The sequence below is a fragment of the Cyrtonyx montezumae genome, unplaced genomic scaffold (assembly GCF_038088225.1).
Source record: "Cyrtonyx montezumae isolate F1298 unplaced genomic scaffold, pur_monq_1.0 scaffold_18, whole genome shotgun sequence".
NCBI classification, from domain to species: Eukaryota; Metazoa; Chordata; class Aves; order Galliformes; family Odontophoridae; genus Cyrtonyx; species Cyrtonyx montezumae.
The window spans coordinates 1,299,769-1,322,829 of record NW_027071914.1 but is presented as its reverse complement, the minus strand read 5'-3'; the positions used below and the strand labels follow the sequence as shown (position 1 = coordinate 1,322,829).

The window sequence follows — 23,061 nt, the reverse complement described above, 5'->3', positions numbered from 1 at the left end:
CTGTTCCATGATCTTAGAATCATAGAATCACCAAGGGTGGAAAAGACCTCAAAGATGATCCAGTCCAACCACCCACTTATCACCAATAGCTCCCACTAAACTGTGTCTCTCAGTATGACATATAATGGTTTCTTGAACACCTTCAGGGATGATGACTACCACCTAATTGGAGAACTCACTTGGAGAAGACATATTTCATACTGTCCATTGTGAATTTCACCAGGTACAGCGTGAGGCCATTCCCTCTAGTCCTACTGCTATTTACATGGGAGAAGAGGCCAACTCTCACCTCATCACAACCTCCTTTCCGGTAGCTGCAAAGAACGATAAGGTCTGGGCCTCCTTTTCTCCAGAATAAACAATCCCATCTCCCACATCTGGTCCTCGTAACACTAATGATCTGGATCCCTCAACAGCTTCACTGTCCTTTTCTGAACATGCTCCATTGTCTCGATGTCTTTCTTGTAGTGAGGGGGCTGAAACTGAACAAGAACTCAAAAGTGTGGCCTCACCAGGACTGTGTTCAGAGGGATGATTAGTTCCTTGCTCCTGCTGGCTGCACTATTTCAGACACAGGACAGGATGCCATTGGCTTTCTTGGCCACCTGGGCACACTGCTGTCTCCTGTTCAATACCCCCAGTTCACTTCCTCTACACAGTGTCCCAGCAACTCTGTTCCAAGCCTGTAGCATTACCTGGAGTTGTTGTGGTCAATGTGCAAGACCCAGAACATGGACTTGTTGAACTTCATCCCACTGGCATCAGCATAGCTATCCAGCCTCTTCTGATCTTAGTTTAGGGCCTTCTTACCCTGAGGCAGGTCTACACTTCCTGCCAATTTGGTGTCATTTGCAGACTTATTGAGGGTGCACTCATTGCCCTCATCCAGGTCATCTGTAAAGATATTGAACAGGACAGGCCCCAATACTGGCTCCTGAAGAACACCTCTCATGACCGGTCATCAGCTGGTTATAACCGCATTCACAACCTCTTTCAGTGTCTTGCCATCCATCCAGTTCCTTACTCAGCAAAGACTGTATTTGTCTGAGCCACAGGCTGACAACTTCTGCAAAAGAATACTGTAAGAGACGGTGTTAAAGGCGGTGCTGAAGTCAAGGTGATCTACCTCAACAGTCTTTCCCTCATCCACCTCCTGTGTCACTTGATCATAGAAGGAGTTCATGTTGGTCAAGCAGGACCTCCCTGTCTACTCCAGAAACTTCCCTGGCACCAAGAGAAGCCTGATAGGTCTCTAGTTCCCTGGATCATACTTCTAGATCTTCTTGTAGATGGTAGCCACACCATCTAGCTTCCAATCCACTGGGATCTCTCCAATTGAGCAAAAACGCTGGTATGTGTTGGCAACTGATTTGGCTATCGCCTCCGCCAGATCCCTCAGCACCCTTGGGTGGATCCCATCCAGCCCCATTGACATGGGGAAGTAGTACATGTCTCTAACAGATGAAATGGTAGGTCTATAACTTTTTCCACCAGAATTGCCATAGGTATATTCCACTGCTCCCCAACTCAGATATCCAGGACAGGGGGTAGAATACCCCAAGTATAACTGCTCTGACTTTAAAAGACAAACCTAAGGAAGGCACTGAGAACCTCAGCCTTTTCCTTATTCACAGTGATCACATTCCCCGACACATCCAGTAAAGGACAGAGATTCTCCTAAGCCCTGCTTGTACTGTTAATGGATTTGTAAAATCTCTTTGTTACCATATACATAAATGGATAGGTTGAGTTCAAGCTGAGTTTTCCTTAATTTTCTCCCTACACAACCTAACAATTTCTTTGTACTCTCCCTGTGTTGTCCATCTCTTCTTCCTCAGATGGACAATTATCTTTTCCCTTGGAGCCTCAGGAAAAGCTCCCTGTTCATCCATGCTGGCCTTCTTCCCTGACAGCTCATCTTGCAGCATGGGGATGGCCTGCTCCTGCACATTTCATACTTCCTTCTTGAGTAGTGGCCAGCCTTCTTGGGCCCCTTTACGCTTCAGCAACAAATCCCAGGAGGCTCTCCTTGCAAGTGTCTTGAACAATTCTAAGTCCGCCTTTTGACTGAGTCCAGGATATGTTTGACCATCAGGGCTGCAAGTGTGCACTTATAAGTATGGCTTGTGTCAAGCTCCTTGTCCACCAGAAACTCCAACTCCTTTCTGACAAGGTTGCTCTCAGACAATTCTTCTCACAGACGTCATTCAAACTGGGAATGACCTGACCCAAGTGCAACACCTTGCACTTCAACTTGTTGAATCTCAGTCAGTTCACATAGGCCTGTCCACTTTTCAAGTTTTTCCAAGTCCATTTCGACAGCATCCCATCCTTCTAACACTGCAAGCAAACACGCTGTGGGTGAAATTGATCCCACTGCCTAGGTGCATTGCTAGGGATTTTGAGGAGCGCTGGTCCCAGCATAGCTGCTTGGGGGATGCCACTCTTCACTGGCTCCCCTTGGACATAGAACTCTTGACCACAATCCTATGGCTGTAACCATCCAAACAATTCCTTATCCACTGCGTAGCCCACAATTCAAATACATACATCTCCAGCTTGCAGGTAAAGATATTCTGTGGGATCATGTCAAATGCCTTGCACATGTCCATGTGGATGACATCACTTACTCTTCCTTTGTTCAATGATGCTGTTACATCACCATGGAGAGAAGGGTCAGTCATGATCTGGCCTCAGTGAAGCAAAGCTGGCTGTGTCAGATCACCTCTTCATCTTCCCTGTGTCTTAACACAGCTTCCAGAGGAATTTGGTCGGTCATCGCCCCAGCACAGACACACAGTGCATGGATCTGCAATTTCCTAATTCTTCCTGGTAAACAACACACTTGTCCATCCTTCCCTGCCTAACTCTTACAAACAGCTCATGGCTCTTGGTTATAGTCATCCAGTTATGTGATTCTTCTCATCACATTTCCATGACAATGATGATGATAGTTTGCTAAGTTTTGAATATGTGGTTTCCAGCTCTTCCTGTTTTCCCATGACATCTTCACTGGGGCAGAGGAATTGCAGATGGTCTTTGAGCTGAGTTACCTTCCTGGAGATTCCTCCGCTAATTCCTTTCAAATAACTTTGAGGGAATAGAGCACTACCCCTGCTCAAAATCTCTCCAGTGTCTATCCAATGGATATGAATTCACAGGATGTTTTGAAGTATAAATAAGGGAGCTTATTCTCAGTATTGCAAAAGCAGGCCCCGAACATCATTCAGAAGAAGTCACTGATGTGCTCTCCTCTTACACTACTTTGGCTTGGATGCATGAAAAAATCACCCAGAATCACAGAACTGTAGGATCTGGAAGGGACCTATGGAGAACATCGAGTTCAACCCCCGCTGCCAAAGCAGCTCCCTAGACCAGGTTGCAGGGGTAGGTGTTCAAGCTGGTCTGCAGAGGAGACTCCACAACCCCTCTGAGCAGCCTGTTCCAGTGCTTGATCACCAGTACTGTGAGGAAGTTCTTACATCTCTGCAGAACTTCCTGTGCTTCAGTTTGAGGCTATTTTCTCTTGTCCTATTGCTGAACTATGCTGAAAATATTCTGGCCTCATCCCTTTGCCTCCTGCACCTTAGATACTTACAGACATTGACCAGATCCCATATGAGTCTTCTCAAGCTAAACAGACTCAGGCTTCTCAGCCTTTCATCATAGGAGAGGTGCTCCAGGCCCTTTATCATCTTTGTAGCCCTCACCTGGACTCTTTCCAGGAGTCCTTTTTGTACTGAGGACACAATATTCCAGTGAGGCCTCACAAGGGCAGAGTAAGCTAAATAGTATAGAGAATGGGTTCAATAGTATCAGAGATTAATTCAATTTTCTATTTTTCCCATCCTTCCTCTCTTCCTTCTGTCCATGTATGCAATCTATTCATCCATCCATCCATCCACTTGGGACTGTGACCATCTCTCAAATTACTCCTGATACCAGTGACACAGAAATTTCTCGTAAAATTTACTCATGGACCAAGTGCTCCAGTAAACAAAATTGGGAACGCATCTCTTCAGTTCTGCCATGCAAAAATGACAGAGAGCTGCATGGCTCTGAATATTGCACATTGAATAATTTGACATCTCAGTGACTTCAGCAAATTGCTATCAATGATTCCATACTCTACTACATGCAGGTGTATGTTCAGGAGTCACGTGGTTATTCTGTCCTTTATAGTTCATGACATCTTATATATCGGAGCATCTAATACTGAAACAGATGGTTCCCTGGTTTGGATAGAAGAGCTGGTACAAGGACTGGAGATACCACAGAGCCTGTTTTGAAGGTTGGGAAAAATTCAAGACCTCATGCAGGAGATGGAGCAACTGTAGCGCTTGTCATGGGACTTGGAGCAATGACAAAGTGTGTTCAGTGGGTTGGAAAAATCACAGGGCTCGTCACAAGAGTTGGAGCACTCACAGAACATTTGTGAGGGTTGGTGAAGCCATATGGCATTTAACGAAAATGGCAAAAACAAAGAGCCTGTTTCAAGAAATGAGACAAACACAGGGCCTGTTGCATGGGTTTGAGGAAGCACAAGGCCTCTCATGGGAGTTGAAGAAACAGCATAGCTCAGAACTAGCAATGGAATGATTCCATGGCCTCTCTTCAGGCCTGGTGAAACTACAGGGCCTGCCACAGGATGTGAAGCAACCACAGGCTGTGATGGAGGAGCTGGAGAAACTCTAGTGCATGTAGTGGGGGCTGCAGTAAGTACAGGTAGTTGCCATGGTAGTTGTAGTGGCAGTTGGAGCAGCCACAGAGCACACAGACAGGGCTTGGATCCACTTCAGAAACTGTCACAGGGCTTAGCACAATCACAGGAACGGTAGTGTGGGCTGAAGAAACTGCAGGGCCAATCACAGAAGTTGCAGCCGCCACAGTCCTTGTCACATTGTCATCAGAGTTGGTAACCCCTTCCCCTTGAGTGTACTGAATAGAGTTGATCAGGGTGCAGTAGGCATAGGCCAGGCCGCAGCACATTGCAGTCATTTCTGTCTCTACAACTGCCAGAGTGATGGCATATCTGCAGGTTCTCTGGATCCTGCCCTTGTTCTGGGGTAAAGTTCTGAAGCAGTGAGGGTGCTTGCTCTTGTAGGGGCCTGATGATATCCTCCCCACACAGCCTGACATTCAGAAATTCCTGTGTCAGCGCTAATCTCTGGGCTGTAGGAATAAAGATTTGGTTAGACCTAGACAATACCAAAAACATATTCAGGAAACACAGCAGTAGAATCATGCTGGTTTGAACATCCCAAGGATATTTAACATTATCGAGAGCTATTGCACCTAACCTAGAGAAGAAGGGGTAGGTGAAGGAGAAAAGGAGCGGGAGGAAATGGTGGAAAACATGGCCTGTTCATGCTCCCATATTATGGATCGATAAGGACACAAAGTGTAATTCATTATAATTTCTGAGTTGGTGTCAACAGTTTGTGGGACAGTTTGACCCAGTACCATGAGTATTGAGGCAGGGGACCCACGGGCCCACACCCTGGGGAAGGGGAAGGGGGAAGTGAAAAAAGAGAAGGGAGATGGGCCTCGGAACAAAACATCGGCAATGATCTGAGGAGAAAAGCTAATTTACTAAATTAGATATCAAAAAGCAAAAATACAATGTAATACAATTTAATTGGAATTGAAGCTAATGAATAAAATAAAATGTGCAAGAGAGAGAGAGTGTCCAATAAACCGAAGGCCTTCCACTAACACTGAAGGCAGACGGCTGCAACAAACACCCACTGTCAAGCTCAATCCTGACGGGAAGAGAGGTGGTCCCGTGACTGCAGAAAGTTTTTATCTTTCCCTCTCAGTGGAAACACGTAAAATACAAAGCATCACAGAGCTGAAGCATTACCACTTCGATTCCCAACACATCACATGTTGTCATGATGTGGAATATCCACAATACAACAAAAAATACAAGAACATGACAAATGGTTTTCTTAGAAGAAACCGCCAGAGATGGCAAAGAGCAAAACTGAGAAGACCTAGAGTAAGCAAGGAGATAAAGTAAGTAGTTCTGAGAAATGCCACCAAAAGATTTCAAAAATATTTTTAAAATGTACAGTGTGGTCACATACCATTCAACTACATTAACACTGATATCAATGGTGTTTTGCAACAATCTCCTTAAATCTGTAGTTATCTCAACACTTTGGGTCCCATGCTGGGCACCACAAAACACTGCTGTGCTGGCACACCTGGCAGCAGCTCAGCACAGCATGGCCATTCCAACACTGCCCACTCCCTGTGAGACTGGGGATGGACAGAGAAGAATTAAAAGAAAGTGTATCTTGTGGAATTAGATGAAAGATATTCATTAAGACAAGATAAATGAAAGGAAAAGTAACAGTCCTGACAATAAGGAATGGAGAAATAGATACATAGAAAACAAGAGATGAACATCGCAATTGCTCACCGCCAGCTGAGCAATGCCCAGTCCCTGCACAGTGGCTGCAACCAATTCCAGCCAACTGCCCCAGCTGCATCGCTTTGCATGTTCTCATATGACATTGAGTATCCCTTTGGTCAGTTTTGGGTAGCTGTCCTGGGTCTGTCCCCTTCAGCTTCATGTGCATGCATGACCCTCTAACTGACAGGACAGCACAAAAAGCTGATGTGTCCCCGGCTCGGTGCAGAACTGCACAGCAACGACTCAAACATCACAGCTCAATAAAGTTTTCCTCCAGAAGGCAAAACACGGCACCATATGAGGCACCAGAAAGAAAACCAGTCCTATTGCACAAGAAACCACGACCATCAGCAACACAGAAATTTGGAATAAAAGCCAGCTATAGGAAAACTACATCAGTAGATTAGGATGGGAATATGGCTCCTCATTCTTTCCATGAAAGAATAGCAGTGATGATTGCTATCTGTTTAATTTTGTTCTAACCTCTGCTGCTGAATTTCCGAAGGTGAACCTGTAACCATACCTTACTGTAACATCATCTATGGTACCACTACAGTTAGGAACAGATCCAGGCTGAGAAGAGCTTCCACAGACCCTTCCTGCTCTGACTGTCCTCACTTCATGGGAGATGTAGCCCGTCAACTTCAGAAACACAAGGGTAGAAAGTGAACAGTGATCCTTAACAGACTGCTGAGCTAGAATGGTATTGCTGCACATCAAAAGATGCTGCCCTCACACTGAAGCACAGACTCATTCAAATTTCTCAGTAGATTTTATTGGGTTTTGTCACAAGGCATTCAACTCATGGAAATACATGGGCAACATAAAATATCAGGAATATCACATTGCTTTGAATGTCCCTAACAGATTTATTCTTGGTGTTCCTGAAATACACTAGAACCCTTCATTTAGACTTTGCACTAAGAATGAGAACACAACAAAAAGAATAAAATACTGAATGAGCACTCTTCACAGCATGCAGAGTCAGGGAACTCCTAGTGTAATATGCTCTGTGTGAACATGAGACACTTCTATGGTAGTCTGCTTCTGTGTGACTGTGAAGAGTACCATTCCTGCCTACATTCAGCTTTGATTAACAGCTACACAGCCTGACACAGAATAGACCACAATATTAGAGGGACCACCTGACAACAACAATCAATGCATAAAAGCTCATTTGTGAAAATATTATGTTGAAGGTTAGCATATTTTTTCCCATTTTTCACTGAATACTTACGAGCATGAGCACTATCACAATCAGATATCAAATCTCAGTGTTGCCGGCATACACCCAGCTCCCAAGTGAACTAGCTTTCAGAATGAAGTCATGGATAAAGTACTGTTTAAGAGGTATGAATCCTTCCTCTCACAGAAAACTCTTGCACCACCCTCTCACTTTTTTTTATACATGTTCAATCTTTCATTTCCCTTTGAAGATATCGACCTATGAGGACAGAGATCCTTCTCCTTCTCCTCCCTTACTGATGGCTGAGCCAGGGGCTTTGATCCAAAGTGGTCTTTTCCTCTGCTGCTCTTGGAGCTGTGCCTTCAGAGAGGGGAGCTGGGCCCTGCAAAGAACAGAGTGGAGGGCTAACGTAGGGGCACTAACAGGAAGTAGCTGTCAATAAGAAACTGAGAAGGGACATATGAAAAAATCTGACTGTAAGACAACTATTCCCTGAACGGATTCACAGAAAGAACAGGATGGGGACATCGCTCTCTGACCTGATCAAGACAACGTTCAATCCCTATAGCGAGTTTTACAGTCTTATTAAAGCACTCAAGAAAATCATAATCATCATGGAACATGGAGCAGGGAAGAATAACAAACAGTTTCATAACAATCAAATTACGTTCTTATGCCAATGGTATCAAGAGGGCAATGGATGTGGGGATTCGGACAGTAATAGAGGGGACTTCGTTGCCCCACCCTCTTGGATTACTATAGAGCGCGGGGGCAGGACCCGCTGTGTGCCTTACCCATCTGCCCTCCAGCTTCGCATCTGCCCACGTACCAACTGTACCCCTCGGGTTGAGACCGTGGACGGCTCTTCCGGGCACGGAGCGAGACGCAGAGGCGGCGACTCCGGAACCACCTCTGCCTTCTTTTTCCGCACCGGGGGCCACTCCAGCACCACACCTCACGGCCTCTCGGATACTCCCTGCAGCACCGCAAAGCACTCGGGCCAAGCCCTCCGAACTCTCTGCATCCCTAGCTCCCACACCACGTCCCCACACCCGCCGGCCGTTACCCCCGTGCTCACCCGGTCCCGCGCAGCTCCTCACCTGCGCAGCCCAGTCGCCTTCTTGTTGTCCGAGGCCGGCCGAGCAGAGCGAGCTTCGCTGGTCGGCAGCGCCCTGCGGCAGCCCGGCGGGGAAGCAGGGGAAGAGCGGGCCGAGGAAGCGAAACTCGCTGTCCACGGTGCCGGCGGCGAGGCGGACGTCGTAGACGTAGCTGCGGGACAGGGAGCCGGCGCCGCTGTCGGCGGCGGACTGCGGGAAGGTGGGCAAGGTCCCCGGCTCGCCCCGCCGGGCCCGCCGCACCTTGGCGGCCACGGCGGCCGCCGCGCTGGCCACGAAGAGCGCGGACACGCAGGCCAAGCAGACGCTGAGGTACAGGGTGAGCCGCCCGTCGGGCTCGGCGGCCGGCGCCTCTTCGCTCGCCCGCAGGTGGCCTTCGGAGAAGCCGTCGGCCAGGGCGACGGCGAGGGTGGCGCTGGCGGAGCGCGGCGGCCGCCCGCGGTCCCGCACCAGCACCACCAGCCTGTGCCGGGCCGCGTCGCGCTCGCCCACGGCCCGCGCCGTGCGCACCTCGCCGCTGTGCAGCCCCACGCGGAACAGCCCCGGCTCCGTCGCCTTGGCCAGCTCGTAGCACAGCCACGCGTTCTGCCCCGCGTCCGCGTCCACCGCCACCACCTTGGCCACCAGGTAGCCCGCCCGCGCCCGCCGCGGCACCAGCTCGCCCAGCGCCGCGCTGCCGTCGGACGGCGGGTGCAGCACCACGGGCGCGTTGTCGTTCTCGTCCCGCACCAGCACCCGCAGCAGCGCCGTGGCGCTCCGCGGCGGCGAGCCCCCGTCGGCGGCCGACACCGTCACCTCCACGGCGCGCACCTCCTCGTAGTCCAGCGCCCGCACCACGGACACGGCCCCGCTCTCGGCGTCCACCGACACGGCGGGCCGCTCCTCGCCCTCCTCCCGCAACAGCGCGTACCTCACGCGCCCGTTCGCGCCCGCGTCCAAGTCCGTCGCCTTCACGCTGCCGATCCGCACCGACGCCGCGTCGTTCTCGCTCACCCACATGCTGTACAGCGCCTGCGTGAAGCGCGGCGCGTTGTCGTTCACGTCGCCGATCCGCACCAACACGCTTTCGCGAGCGCTCAGCCGCACCCTGCCCCAGTCCGTCGCCACCACGCTCACGTTGTACTCCGCCGTCGTCTCCCTGTCCAGGGCCGCGCTCGTGCGCAGCTCGTAGTGCTCGGCGAACGCGGCCGTCAGGATGAACGGCACGTCGCCGGCGACGGCGCACTCCGTCCTCCCGTTGTCGCCCGAGTCGCGGTCCCGCACGCTCAACACGGCCACCACGGTGCGGGGCGGCGCGTCCTCGGGGACGGACGCGCTCACGGAGCTCAGCGTGATCTCGGGCGCGTTGTCGTTCACGTCCAGCACCTCCACGTGCACTTTGCAGTGAGCAGACAGACCCCCACCGTCCGTTGCTCTCACCACCAATTTATGGGTTTTTATTTCCTCATAGTCCAGGTTGCCAGTAACCCTTATGTCCCCGATGTCAGGGTCCAGATTGAAGAGGTCATGAGAGCCTTCCACAGTGAAAGTGTATCGCACTTTGCCGTAGGAGCCGTCGTCGGGATCCGCGGCCGAGACCCGCACCAGCAGCTGCCCCGGGGGGCTGTTCTCGGCCACGCGCACCTCGTACACCTCCCGCGAGAACACCGGCATGTTGTCGTTGGCATCCAGCACCACGACACGCACCTCAGCCGTGCCCGACCTGGGCGGCGAGCCTCCGTCCGTTGCCGTCAGCACCAAACGCAGCTCCCGCTGCTCCTCGCGGTCCAGCTGCCTCTGCAGGACGAGCTCCGCGTATCTGTATCCATCTTTCACTTTTTCTTGATTTAGGGAGAAATACGAGTTCGGCGAGAGGCTGTAATTCTGCACACTGTTCAGGCCCACGTCCTTGTCCTGCGCGCTTTCAAGATGGAAACGAGACCTTAGGGATGCTGTTTCGATAATCTCCAAAACCATCTCCTTCTGTGGGAATATGGGGGAGTTGTCATTCACGTCCCGAACGTTCACCTCCGCGCGGATCAGCTGCACCGGGTTCTCCAGGAAAAGCTGAAAGAAGAGCGTGCAGCTCTCGCTGTGCGGACAGATGCGCTCTCGGTCCAGCGTCTCCGTGAGCGTCAGGACGCCGCTGCTCGGATCGAGGCGGAAACGCTGCTCGCTCCCCTCGGACACAACGCGCGCCTTGCGAGCCGCGAGCTGGCTCGGAGAAAGCCCCAGGTCCTGGGCCACGTTGCCCACCACCGAGTCCCTGGCCATTTCCTCCGCCACAGAATAGCGCAGCGTTTCGGCGCCGCTCTCACACACGAAAACGCACACGAGCCACAAGAGCACTCGCCTCTCTCCGCCGCCGCCGCTGCCGCCGCCGCTCCCGCTCCCGCTCGCCGTTCCTCTCCGCCGCAGACGGCCTTTCCGAGCAGCCTCCATGGCTCGCAGCCCCGCTCGGCGGCCCCGAGACCGCGGCCCGAGCAGCTCGGCCACAAAGACCCCGAGCGCCCGACTCCGTGCCCCCACAGCCGTCCTTCCCGAGCGGCTCGCAAGGCTCTTCTGGGCCTCTGCGGCTGAAAGCGCGCTGCGGGCACAGGCAGCTGCCGCTCCTTGGACAACATCCCCACCCAGCGTCCAAACCGGGAACAGCTCCTTCTTCGCCTTCCGAGCAGCTCTGCCGAGTTGAACTTTGCTCTTCGAATTTCCTCTCCTGCACACACGAGCCTAAAAGTGAAATGCAAACCCTCGCCAAGTTTGGCAGCAGGAATACTGCCCTCACACGCACTGATGCTCTGGGTATCGCTTCCCGGGTCTCCTCCACGAACTCTTTTTCCTTCGTCCTGTTTCGAAGTTTTCAAGTTTTCTGTCGTTTCCTTTTGTGTGCATAGTTGCATTTTCCTCATTTTCTCTCATTTTTAGTCTGCAAATCATAATTCATAAGGACGCATAGCAGTATTGAATAGGAGTTCCGGTGCCATACTACTTACAGGGAATGGTAAAAATAATTTGCTTACTGCCCACACACAGTGTGCAGAACACAGCTCTCTGATGATTTTCTGTGTGAAATGCATCTTTCTTTGTGTACTGGCAGAAATATCTTTAATTGCCACTCGTTTCTGTCATCTATGGAACTTAAATTTCATCACTTTCTGACTCCTCTGCAGAGTCAGGATTGCCTGCAACCATTCTGCCTAGGACCATACAAAAATTGTCCATAAATGACTCCAAGGACGGGCCATCTCCAAATTCTTGTGGAAGCCCGTTGCATTGCTTCACCATTGTCTAAGTAAAAACAATCCTGTCACCTAAACTTTAATCTCCCCTCGTTAATAACACTCACCCCCTTGAACAATCATTATCAGGCTTTGGAAAGGGTCACTCCTTTACTAGATCCCTTTTAGAACTGGAAAGCAGCAACGAAGTCTCTCCAGAGCCTTCTCTTCTCTGGGTCAACTATTCCAGCTGCCTCAGCATTTGGTCATAGGAGAGGTGCTCCAGCTTTCTGATAATTTTTGTGGCCTCCTCTGCATCCACTCCAGCAGCTCCATATCCTTGCTGTTCACCGCAGGCCTGGATGCATTACTCCAAGTGGGATCTCATGTGAATGCAGCAGAGGGAAGGGGAGGGAAGGAGAGCGTGAAATGATTCACTATCTGAGTCATTGATAAAGATGCTCTCCTTCCAAGACATACTCCTTGGGGAAATCATTTGTGACTGGTCTCCACTTGGATATCAAGCTCTTGAACACAACCCTCTGGCTGTGACCATACAATCAATTTATTATCTACTGAGTAGTCTGCCCATAGTCCTTCTACTTGGAGGAAAGTATGCATTGAGGAACTGTGTCAAAGACCTAGCAAAAGTCCAAGTATGAACATCATCTGCTGTTCTTTTCTCAACTGATGCTGTCCTTCCTTCATAGAAGGCCACTAGATTGCTCATACATTCCTTCCTTCATAGAAGGCCAATAGACTGCTCAGACATTATCTGTCCTTGGTGAAACCCTGCGTGTTGACTTGGATTAGTTACTCGTATTGCATGTGATCTTTGCTTACAGGATGATCTGTTCCATGATCTTAGAATCATAAAATCACCAAGGTTGGAAAAGACCTCTAAGATGATCCAGTCCAACCACCCACTTATCACCAATAGTTCCCACTAAACCATGTCTGTCAATATGAGATATAATGCTCTCTTGAACACCTTCAGGGATGATGACTACCACCTAATTGGGTAGTGAATTCCACACTCACTTGGAGAAGACATATTTCATACTGTCCATTGTGAATTTCACCAGGTACAGCCTGAGGCCATTCCCTCTAGTCCTACTGCTATTTACATGGGAGAAGAGGCCAACTCCCACCTCATCACAACCTCCCTTCCGGTAGTTGCAAAGAGCGATAAGGTCTGAGCCTCCTTTTGCCAGAATATACAATCCCAACTCCCTCAGCTGCTCCTCGTAACACTAGTGATCCAGAACCCTCACCAGCTTCACTGTCCTTTTCTGAACATGCTCCATTGTTTTGATGTCTTTCTTGTAGTGGGCGGGGCAAAACTGAACAAGAACTCAAAGTGTGGCCTCACCAGGGCTGTGTTAGGATGAACAATTAGTTCCCTGCTCTTGCTTGCTGCCCTATTTCTGACACAGGACAGGATGCCATTGGCTTTCTTGGCCACCTGGGCACACTGCTGTCTCCTGTTCAATACCCCCAGTTCACTTCCTCTACACAGTGTCCCAGCCACTCTGTTTCAAGCCTGTAGCATTACCTGGAGTTGTTGTGGCCAAAGTGCAAGACCCAGAACATGGTCTTGTTGAACTTCATCCCACTGGCATCAGCATAGCTATCCAGCCTCTTCTGATCTTAGTTTAGGGCCTTCTTACCCTGAGGCAGGTCTACACTTCCTGTCAAATTGGTGTCATCTGCAAACTTATTGAGGGCACACACAATGCCCTCATCCAGATCATCTGTAAAGATATTGAACAGGACAGGCCCCAGCACTGTCTCCTGGAGAATAACTCTCATGACCGGTCATCAGCTGGTTCTAACACTATTCACACTCACTCTGATCATCACTCCCATCCAGCCAATTGCTTACTCAGCAAATACTGTATTTGTCTGAGCCACAAGCTGTCAGCTTCTGCAGGAGAATACTGTGAAAAACAGTGTTAAAGGCGGTGCTGAAGTCAAGGTATGCTACATTCACAGTCTTTCCCTCATCCACCTGCTGGGTCACTTGTTCATAGAAGGAGTTGATGTTGGTCAAGCAGGACCTGCATTTCTACTTCAAAACCATCCCTGGCACCAAGATCTGTCTGAGAGGCCTCTAGTTCCCTGGATCATCCTTACAAATCTTCTTGTAGGTGGGAGTCACATCGTCCAGCTACCAATCAGCTGGGATCTCTCCAATGGACCAAAAATACTGGTACATAATGGGAAATAATTTGGTTATCACCTCTGCGAGCTCTCTCAGCACCTTTGGGTGGATCCCATCCAGCCCCATTGACATGGGGAAGTAGCACATGTCTCTAACAGATGAAATAGTAGGTCTCTAACATATTCTACCTGAATCGTAGTAGGCTTCTTCTTCCTACCCATCTTAGATTTCCAGGTCAAAGGATAGGGTACCCCGAGGATAACAGCTCTGACTTTTAAATACAGATATAAAGAAGGAACTGAGAACCTCAGCATATTCCTTATTCACAGTGATCACATTCCCCAACATATCCAGTAAAGGATAGGGAACCTCCTTGGCCCTCCTTGTACTGTTAAAGAATTTGTAAAATCTTTCTGTTACCCCTTTCATCAATGGACAGGTTGAGTTCAAGCTGAGTTTTCCTTACTTTTCTCCCTGCACATCCTAACAATTTCTTTGTACTCTCCTTGAGATGTCTGTCTTTTCTTACAAATGAGGACAATTCTTTTTTCCTCCAGGATACTCAGGAAAAGCTCCCTGTTCATCCATGCGGGTCTCCTTCCCTGACTGCTCATCTTGCAGCTCGGGGATGACCTGCTACTGCACCTCTAAGACTTCCCTCTTTAGCAGTGACCAGCCTTCCTGAACCCCTTTACCCTTCAACAACAAATTCCAAGAGGCTCTGCTTGCAAGTGTCTTGAACAGTTCTAAGTCCACCTTTTGACTGAGTCTAGGATATGTTTGGCCATCAGGGCTGCAAGTGTGCACTCATGTATAGCTTGTGTCAAGCTCCTTGTCCACCAGAATCTCCAACTCCTTTCTGACAAGGCTGCTCTCAGACAATTCTTCTCACAGACGTCATTCAAACTGGGAATGACCTGACCCAAGTGCAACACCTTGCACTTCAACTTGTTGAACCTCAGTCAGTTCACATAGGCCTGCCAACTTTGCAAGCTTGTCCAGGTCCATTTAGACAGCATCCCTTCCTTCTACTGTATTATGAACAAACACGCTGTGGGTGAATTTGATCCCACTGCCTTGATGCACTGATAAGGATTTAGAAGAGCACTGGTCCCAGCATAGCTGCCTGGGTGATGCCACTCATCACTGGCTCCCCTTGGACATAGAACTCTTGACCACAATCCTATGGCTGTGACCATCCAAAAAATTACTTATCCACTGTGTAGTCCACAATATAAATACATATGTCTCCAACTTGCAGAAAAAGATATTCTGTGGGATCATGTCAAATGACCTGCACATGTCCATGTGGATGACATCAATTACTCTTCCTTTGTTCAATGATGCTGTTACATCACCATGGAGAGAAGGGTCAGTCATGATCTGGCCTCAGTGAAGCAAAGCTGGCTGTGTCAGATCACCTCTTCATCTTCCCTGTGTCTTAACACAGCTTCCAGAGGAATTTGGTCGGTCATCGCCCCAGCACAGACACACAGTGCATGGATCTGCAATTTCCTAATTCTTCCTGGTAAACAACACACTTGTCCATCCTTCCCTGCCTAACTCTTACAAACAGCTCATGGCTCTTGGTTATAGTCATCCAGTTATGTGATTCTTCTCATCACATTTCCATGACAATGATGATGATAGTTTGCTAAGTTTTGAATTTGTGGTTTCCAGCTCTTACTGTTTTCCCATGATATCTTCACTGGGGCAGAGGAATTGCAGATGGTCTTTGAGCTGAGTTACCTTCCTGGAGATTCCTCCGCTAATTCCTTTCAAATAACTTTGAGGGAATAGAGCACTACCCCTGCTCAAAATCTCTCCAGTGTCTATCCAATGGATATGAATTCACAGGATGTTTTGAAGTATAAATAAGGGAGCTTATTCTCAGTATTGCAAAAGCAAGCCCCAAGCTTCACACAGAAGAAGCCATTGTTATGATTTCCTCTTACACTACTTTGGCTTGGATGCATGAAAAAATCACCCAGAATCACTGAACTGTAGGATCTGGAAGGGACCTATGGAGATCATCGAGTTCAACCCCCGCTGCCAAAGCAGCTCCCTAGACCAGGTTGCAGGGGTAGGTGTTCAAGCAGGTCTGCAGAGGAGACTCCACAACCCCTCTGAGCAGCCTGTTCCAGTGCTTGATCACCAGTACTGTGAGGATGTCCTTACATCTGTGCAGAACTTTGTGTGCTTCAGTTTGAGGCTATTTTCTCTTGTCCTATTGCTGAACTATGCTGAAAATATTCTGGCCTCATCCCTTTGCCTCCTGCACCTTAGATACTTACAGACATTGACCAGATCCCATATGAGTCTTCTCAAGCTAAACAGACTCAGGCTTCTCAGCCTTTCATCGTAGGAGAGGTGCTCCAGGCCCTTTATCATCTTTGTAGCCCTCACCTGGACTCCTTCCAGGAGTTCTTTTTGTACTGAGGAGACAATATTCCAGTGAGGCCTCACAAGGGCAGAGTAAGCTAAATAGTATAGAGAATGGGTTCAATAGTATCAGAGATTAATTCAATTTTCTATTTTTCCCATCCTTCCTCTCTTCCTTCTGTCCATGTATGCAATGTATTCATTCATCCATCCATCCATTTGAGACTGTGACCATCTCTCAAATTACTCCTGATACCAGTGACACAGAAATTTCTCGTAAAATTTACTCATGGACCAAGTGCTCCAGTAAACAAAATTGGGAATGCATCTCTTCAGTTCTGCCATGCAAAAATGACAGAGAGCTGCATGGCTCTGAATATTGCACATTGAATAATTTGACATCTCAGTGACTTCAGCAAATTGCTATCAATGATTCCATACTCTACTACATGCAGGTGTATGTTCAGGAGTCACGTGGTTATTCTGTCCTTTATAGTTCATGACATCTTATATATCGGAGCATCTAATACTGAAACAGATGGTTCCCTGGTTTGGATAGAAGAGCTGGTACAAGGACTGGAGATACCGCAGAGCCTGTTTTGAAGGTTGGGAAAAATTCAAGACCTCATGCAGGAGATGGAGCAACTGTAGCGCTTGTCATGGGACTTGGAGCAATGACAAAGTGTGTTCAGTGGGTTGGAAAAACCACAGGGCTCGTCACAAGAGTTGGAGCAATCACAGAACATTTGTGAGGGTTGGTGAAGCCATATGGCATTTAACGAGAATGGCAAAAAACAAAGAGCCTGTTTCAAGAAATGAGACAAACACAGGGCCTGTTGCATGGGTTTGAGGAAGCACAAGGCCTCTCATGGGAGTTGAAGAAACAGCATAGCTCAGAACTAGCAATGGAATGATTCCATGGCCTCTCTTCAGGCCTGGTGAAACTACAGGGCCTGCCACAGGATGTGAAGCAACCACAGGCTGTGATGGAGGAGCTGGAGAAACTCTAGTGCATGTAGTGGGGGCTGCAGTAAGTACAGGTAGTTGCCATGGTAGTTGTAGTGGCAGTTGGAGCAGCCACAGAGCACACAGACAGGGCTTGGATCCACTTCAGAAACTGTCACAGGGCTTAGCACAATCACAGGAACGGTAGTGTGGGCTGAAGAAACTGCAGGGCCAATCACAGAAGTTGCAGCCGCCACAGTCCTTGTCACATTGTCATCAGAGTTGGTAACCCCTTCCCCTTGAGTGTACTGAATAGAGTTGATCAGGGTGCAGTAGGCATAGGCCAGGCCGCAGCACATTGCAGTCATTTCCGTCTCTACAACTGCCAGAGTGATGGCATATCTGCTGCAAACATTTTCTCAGATTCTCTGGATCCTGCCCTTGCTTTGGAATGAAGTTCTGAAGCAGTGAGGGTGCCCGCTCTTGTAGGGGCCTGATGATATCCTCCCCATGCAGCCTGAAATTCAGAAATTCCTGTGTCAGCGCTAATCTCTGGGCTGTTTTAGTAAAGATTTGGTTAGACCTAGACAATACCAAAAACATATTCAGGAAACCCAGCAGTAGAATCATGCTGGTTTGAACATCCCAAGGATATTTAACATTATCGAGAGCTATTCCACCAAACCTAGAGAAGAAGGGGTATGTGAAGGTTGAAAAGGAGCGGGAGGAAATGGTGGAGAACATGGCCTGTTCATGCTCCCATAGTCTGGTTCAATAAGAACACAATCTGTAATTCATAATAATTTCGGAGATGGTTTCCTTAGTACAAAGATGATGACACTATGGAGAACAAAGTACGCCTGAGTCTTCTGAGCAGTAACTTTATCTTATCATATGTTGGTGTCACCCTTAAAAGCAAAACTATCATATTACTTCATCCGCCAGAGATGGCAAACACCAAAACAGAGAATACATAGTGCAAGCAAGGATTAAGTAGTAGTTCTGAGAAAATAAATTTCTGAGTAAATAAACTACTTACTTTAAGTAGTTCTGAGAAAGAACACCAAAAGATTTCAAAAATTAAAAAAAAAAAAAAGTACAGTGTGGTCACAAACCATTCAACTACAGTAACACTTGTATCAATTGTATTTTGTGAAAATCTCCTTAGATTTGTGCTTATCTCAACACTTTGGGTCCCATGCTGGGCACCACAAAACACTGCTGTGATATTACCTGGCAGCAGCTCAGCACAACATGGCCATTCCTACAGTGCCCACACCCTGAGTGATGGGGGACAGATTTATGGAAAAAAAAAATAGCAAGTGGAACTTGTGATAGAAGACAAAAAAATTTCAATATTAAGACAAGAAAAAGGAAAGGAAAAGTAACAGTCCTGATAATAATGAATGGGGAAACAGATACATAGAAAAAAAGAGATGAACATCGCAATTGCTCAATGCCAGCTGAGCCAATCCCTGTGCAGTGGCTGCCCCCAGTTCCAGCCAACTGCACAACTGCATCGCTTTGCAGTTTGTCATATGACATTAAGTATCCCTCTGGCCATTTTAGGGTAGCTGTCCTGGGTCTGTCCCCTCCAGTTTCATGTGCATGCATGACCCTCTAACTGACAGGAAAGCACAGAAAGCTGATGTGTCGCCGGCTCGGTGCAGAACTGCACAGCAACGACTCAAACATCACAGCTCAATAAAGTTTTCCTCCAGAAGGCAAAACATGGCACCATAGGAGGCACCAGAAAGAAAACCAGTCCTATTGCACAAGAAACCACGACCATCAGCAACACAGAAATTTGGAATAAAAGCCAGCTATAGGAAAACTACATCAGTAGATTAGGATGGGAATATGGCTCCTCATTCTTTCCATGAAAGAATAGCAGCGATGATTGCTATCTGTTTAATTTTGTTCTCACTGCTGCTGAATTTCCCAAGGTGAACCTGTAACCATACCTTACTGTAACATCATCTATGGTACCACTACAGTTAGGAACAGATCCAGGCTGAGAAGAGCTTCCACAGACCCTTCCTGCTCTGACTGTCCTCACTTCATGGGAGATGTAGCCCGTCAACTTCAGAAACACAAGGGTAGAAAGTGAACAGCGATCCTCAACAGACTGCTGAGCTAGAATGGCAATGCTGCACATCAAAAGATGCTGCCCTCACACTGAAGCACAGACTCATTCAAATTTCTCAGTAGATTTTATTGGGTTTTGTCACAAGGCATTCAACTCATGGAAATACATGGGCAACGTAAAATATCACATCACTTTGAAAGTCCATAAAAGATTTATTTTTGATGTTCCTGAAATACACTGAAACCCCTCATTTAGACTTTACACTAAGAAAGAGAACACAACAAGAAGAATACAATACTGAAAGAGCTCTCCGCAGCATGCAGAGTCAGGGAACTCCTAGTGTAATATGCTCTGTGTGAACATGAGACACTTCTATGGTAGTCTGCTTCTGTGTGACTGTGAAGAGTACCATTCCTGCCTACATTCAGCTTTGATTAACAGATACACAGCCTGGCAAGGAATAGATGACATTAGTTGAGAGCCCACCTGACAATAAAAATCAATGCATAAAAGCTCATTTGTGAAAATATTATGTTGAAGGTTAGCATATTTTTTCCCATTTTTCACTGAATACTTATGAGCATGAGCACTATCACAATCAGATATCAAATCTCAGTGTTGCCGGCATACACCCAGCTCCCAAGTGAACTAGCTTTCAGAATTAAGTCATGGATAAAGTATTGTTTAAGAGGTATGAATCCTTCCTCTCACAGAAAACTCTTGCACCACCCTCTCACTAATTTGATACATATTCAGTCTTTCATTTACCTATGAATATATCAGCCCATGAGGACTGCTTCTCCTTCTCCTCCCTTACTGATGGCTGAGCCAGGGATTTTGATCCAAAGTGGCCCTTTCCTCTGCTGCCCTGCGAGCCTTGTCTTCAGAGTGGGGAGCTGGGCCCTAGAAAGAACAGAGTGGAGGGCTGACACTGGGGAAGTAATGGGAAGCTTGTATCAGTGAGAAACTGAGAAGGGACATCTGAAACAATGCGACTGTGAGACAACTATTCCCTAAACAGACTCACAGAAAGAGGAGGGCAGGGACTTAGCATTCTGACCAGATCAAGACAACGTTAAATCCCTATTGAGAGCCTTATAGAACTATTAAGACCTCAATAAATTATTTTTATTATGAAACACGGAGCAGGAACGAACCCCAAATACTTTCGTAACTACCAAATTATATGTTTTAATGCTGTGAGAAGTATAATAAGTTTTTGCACTGGAAATTCCCAGCACTTCAGTATGTAGCATGGGTAAGTTGCCAAACAGTAAAAATGAGACTGCAGCATTCTGACCTACGTAAAATTGGCGTGGGCATTAAGGAAAGGTAATTAGATAGGTTAGGTGAAAGAGTGCTACAGGACAGGACTGGAGAATAATTAGGGAACATATTGTCCTCCTACCATTGTAAAACGTACAGAACTCATCTGAATATGGGGGGGATTGGTAACAGACATTGTATGGGAATATAATGTAGCAACCGTGTCTGAAGATTGTAAGCCTGAGATGCACAGCCAAAGAGTTCCAGGACAGGTTTACCTGCGTCGGACCCAGGGTATATAACGGAATGGATTTCATTGACAAGTTGTGCAATTTCTCCCTTGTCAGGAGGGGGTGTGTGACCATTATCACAATAATGAATAACGTTGCTATCACTGAGACCTTTGCCTAACCCGAAATTCTTGACTTAGACCGTTTCTAACAATCAAATGGTAAGAACTGAGCAATGGATGTGGGAATTCAGACAGTAATGGAGGGGACAAAAACACTAAGGTGATATCAACTTAGCTGACCCTACTGCTCTGCAGAAACAACACGACAGCTGCAATCTCCGGGATCAGGCAGCTTGCAGCCCGGCCCCAATGGGTTCTGTAGAGCGCGGGGGCAGGTCCCACTGTGTGGCTTACCCATCCGCCCTCCCCCTTCGCTTCTGCCCACGCTCCAGCCGCAACACTCGGGAGGACACCACGGATGTCATCCTCAGCAACACCTCCGGGCACAGAGCCAGAGGCAGAGGCGCGGGTAGCCCGCACACGGGGAGAAGCCGTGAACCCAGCGGCGGCTCCAGGACGGACTCCGCCCTCTTGTCCCGCCCAAGGGACCCCTCCCGCCACCACACCCATGGCCTCTCGGATACTCCCTACAGCACTGAAAAGCACTCGGGCCGGTCACTCCCAGGCTCTCTGCATCACTACCTCCCACACCACGTCCCCACCTCCACCGGCCGTTCCCGGTGAATTTGTAGGTGAATTTGTAATCTGCCTTTACTGTAACCTCATCCACAGTGCCATTACATCCAGCAGCAGATCCAAGCTGACAGAGCTTCTGCAGACACCCTCACTGAGTCCCCTCAGTTCACAGGGTGATGTAGTCCTTCAGCATCAGAAGAAGGCTACAGCAAGAATAGTGATCCTTAATGGTGCTCCTAGATGGAATGGTATCTTTACATGCTGCCCTTACATTTAAATGCATATTCTTTCAGATTTCCCAGTAGATTTTATTGGTTTGTGTCATCAGGCATTCAACTCATGGACGTATATGAGTGACAGAAAATATCACATTGCTTTGAACGCTCTTCTGCCTCATACAGGATAACCTTGAAATGATCTAGAACATTTCATTTAGACTTTATGCTAGGCAAGAAAATAAAATGAAACAAAACACAAAGGAATACAGTTCTCAAAGAGCACTCTTTACAGCATGCAGAAGCAGGGAACTCCTGGTCAAATGTGCACTGCAACAGTGTAGGCCATTTCTAAGAAAGCAGCATCTACTTGTTATTAAGAAATTCCTTTGACTGCTATACTCAGATTTGATTAATAGCTGGAATTGAAGAGATGACAGAAAATTTAAACATTATTACAGAGTCCACTTGACGACATAAAAGAAAGCATGAAAGCTGATAGAGGATAAAATAGCAAAAAATATCTTATTTCCTTGCAAATAGCAGTAGCACAAATATACATAAAACATAAGGGTTTCCAGGCATGCAACACCCTCCTCAATACTTAGAGAACTAGAAAATATCTCCATGAATAGACCCATGCATAAGACAAAAGTATCTGTGCCCTTTCAAGGAAAACACTTGCACCACCCTGTCACTCCTTTGGTGCGTGCTCAGTCTCTGTTTCATTTCACTTAAAAGATGTCAGCCCATGAGGACCGAGATGCTTCTCCTTCTCCTCCCTTACTGATGGCTGAGCCAGGGGCTTTGATCCAAAGTGGCCTTTTCCTCTGCTGCCCTGGGAGCCCTGGCTTCAGAGAGGGGAGCTGGGCCCTGCAAAGAACACAGTGGAGAGCTGACACTGGGAAAGTAATGGGAAGCAGGTGTCAATGAGAAGCTGAGAAGGCTCATCTAAAACAATGTGAATAGGAAATTATTCAAAAATAAATAAATAAATAGAGACAAAGAAAGAGCAGGATGGGGATATATGTCTCTGATCTAAACAAGAAAATGTTAAAACCCTATAGTGAGATTTATAAACCTATTAAGCTCTCAAAAATTATCATCCTGGATCACAGAGAAGGGTAGAAACCCAAACACTTTTGTAACAAACGTA

At 47.8% G+C, this 23,061-nt stretch overlaps 1 protein-coding gene and 1 pseudogene across 1 annotated transcript in view; both read right to left on the bottom strand.

Moving 5' to 3' along the window:
* LOC136047748 (protocadherin beta-15-like) overlaps positions 1-23,061 on the bottom strand; it is a 47,376-nt gene that overhangs the window by 20,583 nt on the left and 3,732 nt on the right. The window contains exon 2 of the mRNA XM_065735042.1: positions 22,693-22,778. Within this exon, the coding sequence (XP_065591114.1) occupies positions 22,693-22,778 (86 nt within the window). The remainder of the gene's footprint in view (positions 1-22,692; positions 22,779-23,061) is intronic.
* Positions 7,844-11,325, bottom strand: LOC136047657 (protocadherin beta-15-like; annotated as a pseudogene).